At 39.4% G+C, this 9,409-nt stretch overlaps 1 protein-coding gene across 1 annotated transcript; it reads right to left on the minus strand.

The window, feature by feature from the left end:
• Window positions 1-5,495: 5,495 nt before the first annotated feature.
• On the minus strand, window positions 5,496-6,014 carry LOC139127446 (uncharacterized). The gene has a single exon (XM_070693368.1). It carries the CDS (start codon window positions 6,012-6,014, stop codon window positions 5,496-5,498), a length of 519 nt encoding a protein of 172 aa, XP_070549469.1.
• Window positions 6,015-9,409: the final 3,395 nt, after the last annotated feature.

Here is a 9,409-nt window from a genome sequence, read left to right on the forward strand (position 1 = left end):
GACACAGGTGGTATTATAACCACAAAAACGGCCCTTCTCAGGACCAAATGCCAAACGGTCCTTTTCAGGACCACTATATGCTCCAAAAAGAGAAAACCGCGTATCGTTGACTCCTTCCCTGGGTGTATGTATGCGTGTTAGTATTTGTTGTTTGTAATCTTTATCTAATTGCATTGCTCTGATAAGTCGGTGCGTTATATTTGTCTCGGCCAGCTGGGTAAACATCGCTCGAGCTCTGACCACGTGATAAATTTGAATACTCATGATTGACAGTGTCATGACATTTGCAAATGGGGGTCAAATGCTCGTTCCGGAACATGCTGTTGAAAATATATGCCGGCTCTGACAAAATTACGACATTTTCAAAGCTTATTTTCGACCCGACTGCATTTGCTGTATATTCATAGACAATAATGCGACATTTAGTGACATCAAACAGCTTGAACACGGTAAAATGACACGATTCTTGGACCAAACACGGCACGTCCGATCAGTAGCGTGGCTTTTTGACATTTGCATAGAATTACTGTAATCCGGCATTTATAGGGGAAGTTCTGTTTAATGCTTAGTGTACTATAAAAGTTTTTGTATATTAATATTTGTACCAAGTTTCATCAAATTTGAGTCAGTATTTATTGACATATTATCGATAAAATGAAAATTCATTAAATATGCAAATTAGAAATTAAATGATATGATCCTGTTAACGGTCTTTGTATATTTTAACAGCTTCAGTACATCAACGTCTGTACCAGGTTTCATCAAATTTGGGTTGGCATTACATGCATCCTAATAGCACCCTATTTACAAAAATCAGTAAATATGCAAATTAGCTACTAATTGAAATAATCTTGTTAATATCTTCTCACAAAGTTACAGCTCTAGTTGATTTAGATCTGAAGTTTCATCAAATTTAAGTAAGTATTTATTTAAATAATACTGGATTCATGAAAATTCATTAAATATGCGAATTAGCAATTAATTGAAACAATACTGACAAATATCTTTGTGGGCCATTACAGCCCTGTGTTACCAACATGAGTACAAAGTTTAATGAAACTTGATGTAGTCTCTTAAGAAATAGATCTCTTCTTCAAAAATTACAAAATATGCAAATTAGTACTAATTATGCGTGCCGCAATCTACACAATTGGCGAGCATATGTAGGCCATATTGTATAATCTTGTACAAAATTTGAAAGGAAGTGGCTAAGTCATGTCTAAGATATCTGCGAGGACGGACGACGGACAGACGGACGGACAGATGGAACCCATACCATAAGTCCCGTGGACTTCATCCAGGGGACTAACAAACGGCCAGACCTCTTGTTACACAAGAGGGTGTTTGAAAGGTACAAAAATCGCTTGGCCAGCCAGTAACTCAGCTGCCGACAAAAGCCAGGCGACAGGGGCCGAGTCTACTCTAACATAAGCAAGCGAAGTGATCTTTGTACATCAAAACGCTAGAAATTATTATATACGCCCTGAATTTCTTTCGCAACAAAAACAAACATTATCTATCAAATTCCAACGTCACCTTCAGAAACAATACGATCTTACAGCCCAACCAAATTAAAGAAAGTTTTAGTAATATATTGTTATGCAGCAACTGTCAATTTCAAATATCATTCCACATTCCACCGTCTGCGTAATCAGGGATTTTTACCCATTGTAGATGTATATTCACTCCAGTTTAGTCGCCTGGCGGGTGAGTATCACGCCTCACGAAGCAACATAGATGAAACTGTAAAATCATTTTCAAGCATGCCTTATATACCTTGCTCTACATTGTATTTAATTATCACTTTGTATCGGACAAGGCGAACCGCTATATATATATATATATATATATATATATATATATAATATATATATATATATATATATATATATTATATATATAATATATATATATATATATAATTTCATTGTGATTCTCAATTATATATCCAAATGGACCTTTAACATGAATAACAATTACATTCATTTTTTATATTCAATCATATTCATTTGGCTTCTAATATAATCTGCAGCCGCAGTGTTTTTAGAGTAACAAACGTTATTGATAACATCGGTTACGAGTAATGGCCGTCTACTTACGACTGCGCAGTAACAAGCAATGTCACATTTTCCTATGGTGATAAGAGCTGTGGTTTGATTAAAATACACTCCAATAACATTAAAGATAGGCAAACCTACAAGAAATCTACAAATGTAACCCAATGTTTAACGATCGCTAAATATTTCCTACCTGAAACTCCGATGTCTGGCAATATCAACGCACAGGCGTATAAAACACCAAACATACCCGCCATTATCAAAGACTAGAGAGGGCGCTTTGTGACACAAAAAAGTAGAGCAAGGTTATAAGGAGGACGGGAGAAATTACTTTACAGTAAGTGTTTCATCTCTACGATATTATTTCTGGGTAAACATCGGTGATGGTTGAACGTATAGCGAGCATTTTGTCCGGTGAATGACAATGGCCAGCCAAAGACAAAGAGGAAACTCTCCACAACAATAAGGTAATCGATCTGATGGATATTGGCGTAACTAAGCTTGTTAAAAGGAGCAAAGATGAATCAATAACAAATCAGGTTGATCTAGATGAACGTATGGCTAAGTTTCATACTTTAGAAATAGTCAAGTTTCGTTCGAAAAAAACCGTGAAGTTCAAGTCTAAATCTTTGACAACAAGAGATGAGATATTTGCAATGGTTGCAAATAGAGGTTCAAGAAGAAGATAAAGATGGCATTTTTAAGGAGTTTTGGGTGAACCACGGATATTGTTTCTGATGTTGATAACTGTTCAAATAAAGAAATCAGTGTAGGATAATGGTATAATGGCTGACAACAGTGATAGGATTTATCCAGATGATCTTAATACTGAAATCAAAAAGGTCAAACTTAAAAATCTACCCCCAAAGTGAATATACGTCGAATGTTTGGTGAAGTGGAAAGTGAGGAAACTAATCCATATAGAAGAGACAAACATGGGAAAATGTGATAAGAATAAAGATTTAACGAAGATATCCCCAATTATGTGCAATTTGAAAAGCTTGGAGGTACAACTATCAACATAGTTTATCACCATCAAACATGTAAAGTACATTTATCGGTTATTTGCTACATATGTCTCATATTCGGTCACAATGGACCGAACATGTTCAAAAGCGGATACATGTTTGACATACAGAAAAAAAAGACAACTGCGTAAAGACTGTAGACCAGGGATCATTAATCAGCCACAGACATAAAAAAATGGAGGGAATTAAATTCTCAACAAACAAGAAGTATTGATTGTGAACGGAAATTCTGCAAGCAAAACCAAGCGACCAACGGAAACAAGATCAAAGAAGCAGTAGGCAAATAATGCCCTCAGTCTAGAAAGAGAAATGAAAAGAATGCGACAAAGTCAACAAACACAAGTACTGTTGACTCTGCCACTACATAAGATACACTGATGGGAAAAACTGATAGCATGCAGGCAATCATACGGGAAGATGGTGCAACCCAAGTGAAAAGATCTTAGAAATGACTTCATTAAGACCACTACGTCAAAGAAGAAGATTCAGACCTAAAATATAATACACCAGATATGAACTGAATATGCTCACGTGTTTCACAACAGGTTCATTAATAGTCAGTAAACAGACTAGAAAATGTTAGCATACTTACAGAACAACTTGACACACTAATGTGACCCTTGAATGGAAGTTATGACTTTGAGTTTGACAAAATTACAAACTTATTTATCAAGCATTGAAATTGACTGCTGGTGACTCGACATGTATTGACATTTATCAGACACCTTTGACCTGTCTCAACGAGCAAGGAGATGTTAAGCAACATTTGCAGACCTCAGGATAATCACTAACCAAAACACAAGAACAAAGACAGACATTTTATATTCTGAGAGCAGTTCAATTGAGCAAACGACCAGGAAGACAGACTTCTGATAAGACTAGATGTGTATACGGTCTACTGCCAGAGTAGCTATCTCTGACGAGGATTTATAATTGTATTGTGTTTTTCAATATTCATGTCAATAAATCCAATTCATACCATATAATCGGCACCCGTGTGAGGCGTGTAATAAGAACAATCAGTTATCTGTTATATCATTATATAGAGCAGGTTTCAGCAACTTTCGCACAGTACTCTCAGAGTTAAATCACTAATTACATGTAAATGATCTCATTGTTAACTTGACACGCCAAATGCTTCTCAGTACAATTAAATACTTATCAGAACAATATCTGTAGTAAGTTTCATCAAATATAATGCTGTAATTTTGGAGTAATATCACTAATTACAAAGTTCATTAAATATGCAAATGAACCCTTACTTAACTCCACAAAGGTAAATGCTTTACACCACAAATAGCTATCTGTCGGACCAGTATCTGCAGCAGATTTCATCACATTTGGTTCAGTTATTTCGGAGTTATATGACTAATTGCAAAACTTCATATAATATGCAAATGAGCTATTTGCTAACGTGACACGGCCAAATGCTTGTCAGTACAATTAGATATTTATCAGATCAATATTTGTACAAGATTTCTCTGACTTGATTACCGTAATTTGAGAGTTATATACCTAATTACGAAGTTCATTAAATATGCAAATTACCCTTAATTTATTTAACACTACTAAATGCTTTACACTACAGTTAGATATCAATTGGATCAGTATCTGCAGCATATTTCATCACATTTGGTGAAGTTATATCGGAGTTATATGACTAATTACAAACCTTCGTAAAATATGCAAATGAGCTATTTATTAACTTGACACTGCCTAATGCTTCTAAGCATAATTAGATATATATCAGATCAGTATTTGTTGCAAGTGTGATATGCCGCCTGGATGGCTCAGATTTAACTCAACAGACCAGATTAAACTTTATAACACAATCAGTGATTTATTGACTCTTACCATTGTTACAGTTACAGTTACCCATGAACCTCTGGTGGACAGTAAACTTTCTCTACTGATAGAGGGCGGTGTATATCAGAACACGACATCCGTCTTATTCTTCAACATGAAGTGAATGTTCAAAGTCTGTATTCAGAGTGTATACAAGTGTCTCAGTCAGTTCTTAATTGCATTTTGACAATGAGCAGTTTTAAACAAAAGCTGAATACAGCAATGAATTAGCCATTGAACTTAACAATTCAAATAACTCAAATTTTTGAACAATTTTACTCACAGGCTGGGGTGGACTACCCATTATGTGTCTGTTATTTGGAGATTATTCTGCCCCATGACAATAACATTCCATGACAAAGTCATCATACTTTGCTGGTAGTTTCCTAATGCGAGTTGGTCTACTAGGAATTTGTGACATGCTAGACTCACTTAAATTATCAAGAGATGTTTTAACGTAAGGTTCTGTTGCAGTGTTAGTTTCAGGATTTACAAAGTTAGGTTCGGGATTTACAAACAGCTTAACATGAGATGTGTTTCGCTTGTAATCAACACCTTCAGGTGACTAAACGGTTACCTGATAACTATCTTTATGCACAACAGTATGTAGAGTGTCATTGAAGTTAGTCGTAAACTTATTCTTCTTTTCCTGTTGAATCAAGACTTCATCTCCTACACTAATTGTTGATGGTTTTGCACCGTGTCTCAAGTCAGCAGTCAGCTTCGATTTTGCTTTCAACTCAGCGTCATGGTCTCGGATTTCGCTATCCTCTTGTTGATGTGTTGACAGGTCTGTTAGTTTGCCACGTAATTTACGTCGAAATAGTAGCTCAGCTGGGCTGCGTCCAGTTGTAGGGTGGGTGAGTGCCCTGTATGATGCTAAATATTTCCGTATCTCTCTCTTGCTGTCTTGCTTTTCAGCCTGAGCGATTTGTAGACGTTTCAACAAGGATGAGTTCTGGCGCTCGACCTTTCCATTGGCCTGTGCCCATTTTGGAGTAGTCTTGACAGCTTTGATGCCATTGAGCTCACAAAACTTCATATACTCTTCCGACTTGAACTGGGGTCCATTGTCAGACCGCATCATCACGGGAATACCATGTCGACTGAAGTGTTCCTCCAGACAGTCAATTACCTTGTCTACTGTGGTGGATGTCAGGATGTCAACCTCGTAGTACCGACTGTAGTAGTCCACCAGCACTAACAATGAGTGACCGGACGGAAGAGGTCAAAGCAAATCGACTGCCAGGTCTTGCCAGGGACCATCCGGTAACACTGTAGACCTCATTTGTTCAGCTGGGTCTGGTCTGGCTACAAGTTGACAACCATAGCATGATCGGACAAATCTTTCTGCTGCTCTGTCACAACCTGGCCACCAAACTTTGGTACGCAAGTTCTGTTTGGTGCCAACTACACCGAGATGTCCTTCATGGGCTAGAGTTAAGGCTTGTTGCCTCAGCTTTGTAGGTAGTACAATACGGGTTCCACGTAGTATCAGCTGTCCAATCATACACAGCTCTCCAGCCACATGTTGATATTGTTTACAGATTTCAAAATGGCCAGAGTTCATTGCCATTCTCAACTCTGTAATTCTGGGTCAACAGCAGAAGCATCCTCGACTTCGCGAGTTGTCAGGGCTTGTGATGTTGCACGTACTGCCACAAATCACACATAGTCATCAGCTCCGTGATCATGGCGCTCAACTTTACCGCCAGGTTTCAGAAGTCGAGAGAGAGGGTCAGCCACCATCTGCTTGCCTGGTATGTGTACCACATTGAAGTCGTATGGCTGCATGCGAAGAACCCACCTTTCAAATTATAGCACTCGGTTTAGAACGACGCCCGTATATCACCTCCAGGGGTTTGTGGTCGGTCATAAGGTCGAACTTCATGGCATAGATGTATGGATGGAACTTCTCGCAACTCCATACCAGAGCAAGTGCCTCTTTCTCAGTCTGAGAATATCGCCGCTCGACGTCAGTCAGAGATCTGCTGGCATAACTTACTGGTCTTAAACTGCCATCTGTTTGTTCCTGGGCCAACACAGCACCCAATCCAACCAGACTTGCATCTGCAAGACCTACAGAGCATGCCGTCTTACTGAAATATGCTAGTGTGAAAGCATCTGCCATTCGTCGTTTCAATTCACAGAATGCTTTGTGTTGACGCTGCCCAAATTTAGACTTCACACCTTTACGCCTAAACTTAGACAGTGGTTTGCAGATCGTTGAACAGTGTGGGATAAATCGACAACTGAAGTTGACTAATCCCAGGAAGCTCCGCACTTCAGCTGCTTTTTGGGGTTCCCTAGCTTCAAGGACGACTTTTACGCGTGACTCAGTAGGGCCGACTCCCTTCTCAGAAAGCAGCATGCCCATGAACTCGAGCTTACTCATTGATAATACACACTTATCAATGTTCAAGGTTAGTCCACACAGCTTAAGCCTGTTCATGACTTGATGAACTCGCTCGTCATGCATCGCATGGTTAGGGGCATGCACATTCATGTCATCAGAAATGTTGTCTACCCCTGGTATTCCGGCCAATGCCGAAGAGATTTCGTGTTGGTACAGCTCGCTGGCCGAATTTACACCAAACAGGAGTCTCTTGTACTTGTATAGACCACAGTTTGTCACGAATGTGCAGATGTCTCTTGACTCCGGGTCCAGCTCCAGCTGATGGTAGCCCCACTTTAGATCTAACTTACTGAATACTGTGGATCCATTCATAGTTTGAAGTATTTCATCTACAGTTGGAATTGGGCATCTGCCTCTGATAATAGCTTGATTGGCTCTCCTCATGTCAAGACATAGTCGTATGTCACCATTGGCTTTGGAACGACAACCACCGGGTTAACCCACCTGCTTGGGTCTTCAGCCTGTTCAATGATGTCGTTTTCCACCAACTCTTGGATTTTCTGTTCCACCTTACTTCTTAGGTTGAAGGGTGTACGCCTCAGTTGCTGTGCTACTGGTTTAACCTAATCATCGACATCTATTGTGACTTGTTTAGTGTTCAGTTTTCCAACTCCCTTAAACACTTCTGGGTATTGCGTAGCATCTCACCCTTTTGATCTGAGATAGAGTTCAGTGCTCCAAGTTCGGTAGCTGTAGTTTTACCATGCAGTGGCACACCACTCCCTTTCACAACAGTGAACTTGGCAATTGTTTTCTGTTTGCCCACTTTGATGTCACAGGAGAATCCACTGATAACTGTCAAGGGCTTGTCAGATGCATATGGATATAAAACGGTGTTTTGCTTGTACGATACACACTAGATTTTCTTTGCTTTTAGAGTTTTCCATGTGTCCTCATCCACAATGTGGTGGTGGCTCCTGAATCCACAAACATGTTCAGCTTAAAACCACCGATCAAAGTCGGGATCACACCACTTGAGGCTTGATCTTTGATGTGAAATGGGTAATCACCGCTGACACTGCTTAGGTTTTGCTCAGAGTTCACGCAATTCACCTTCTTCTGTTTTGTTTTACAGACTGCTGCAAAATGATCGGCACCATTGCATTTCAAACATTTTTTCCTCTCGCAGGGCATTTGGGTCTTTGCCATAGTGTCCACTCTGCCCACATCGGTAGCATGCATTGCTGCTGTGGCTGCTGCGTTTGCCTTTCACCCTTTGTTTAGGCTTACATTGTCGACAAGGTTGACGGTAACGATTGTTTCTGGCTTACTTGTTGTCAGGGTCGCCATTTGGTTTTCAACTTCTTCACACTGTCTTGCTACTGTGTTAGCAAGTGTTAGCGTCAAACCCTTTTCTAATAATTTTCTGCGTATGTAATCAGAATTACACTTGCAATGACCTCATCACGGATTTGGTGTCCGCATCAGCACCGAACTCACAGTCTTTTGCTGCGCGTTGTAATCTAGTTACAAATTGCTGAACTATTTCCACCATTCGTGGGTAAGGGATCGAAAACTTCGCCCTGCATATGCTGAGTTTGCTACTGGCATTAAGTGAGAGTTCAAAGCATCAACGGCCTTGCTATACTCAGTTGGCGTACCTGTATTATCCAGTGTACTGAAAACATCTTGTACGTTGGGTCCAGCTAAGTGTAATAACTGTGCTCACCTCTGTCTGGCAATATTTGGCTTGTCCGGGTCTAAAATCAAACCTTTGGCATCTGCAAAAAGTTCAAAGGAAGCCAACCAACTTTTCCATCGCTGACCTACCGTCGCTGCATCTCCAGCACAATCAAAGATTGAAATGACGTTTTTTCCTTTCTCACTCAAGTCAAGTCTGGTGCAGGAATTTCAGAGTTATCTCACTAATAACAAACGTTCATTAAATATGCAAATGAGAAGATAATTGACATGACACTCACAGTATCATCATAATGTTCTTAGATTGTCATCTGTGAAAAGTTTCATGAAATTTTGTGCAGTATTTCTTGATATATGTCTACAATGTCATTACCGTCTCCATAGGGAAACCATTGTACGGAAAAAAATGATATTGCATAACT

Source organism: Ptychodera flava, unplaced genomic scaffold (genome assembly GCF_041260155.1).
Source record: "Ptychodera flava strain L36383 unplaced genomic scaffold, AS_Pfla_20210202 Scaffold_32__1_contigs__length_2955704_pilon, whole genome shotgun sequence".
In the NCBI taxonomy this organism is placed as follows: domain Eukaryota; kingdom Metazoa; phylum Hemichordata; class Enteropneusta; family Ptychoderidae; genus Ptychodera; species Ptychodera flava.

Bases quoted from the DNA above. Each gene is read 5' to 3' on its own strand.
- LOC139127446 (XM_070693368.1), bottom strand. From the start codon at position 6,014: ATGCGGTCTGACAATGGACCCCAGTTCAAGTCGGAAGAGTATATGAAG.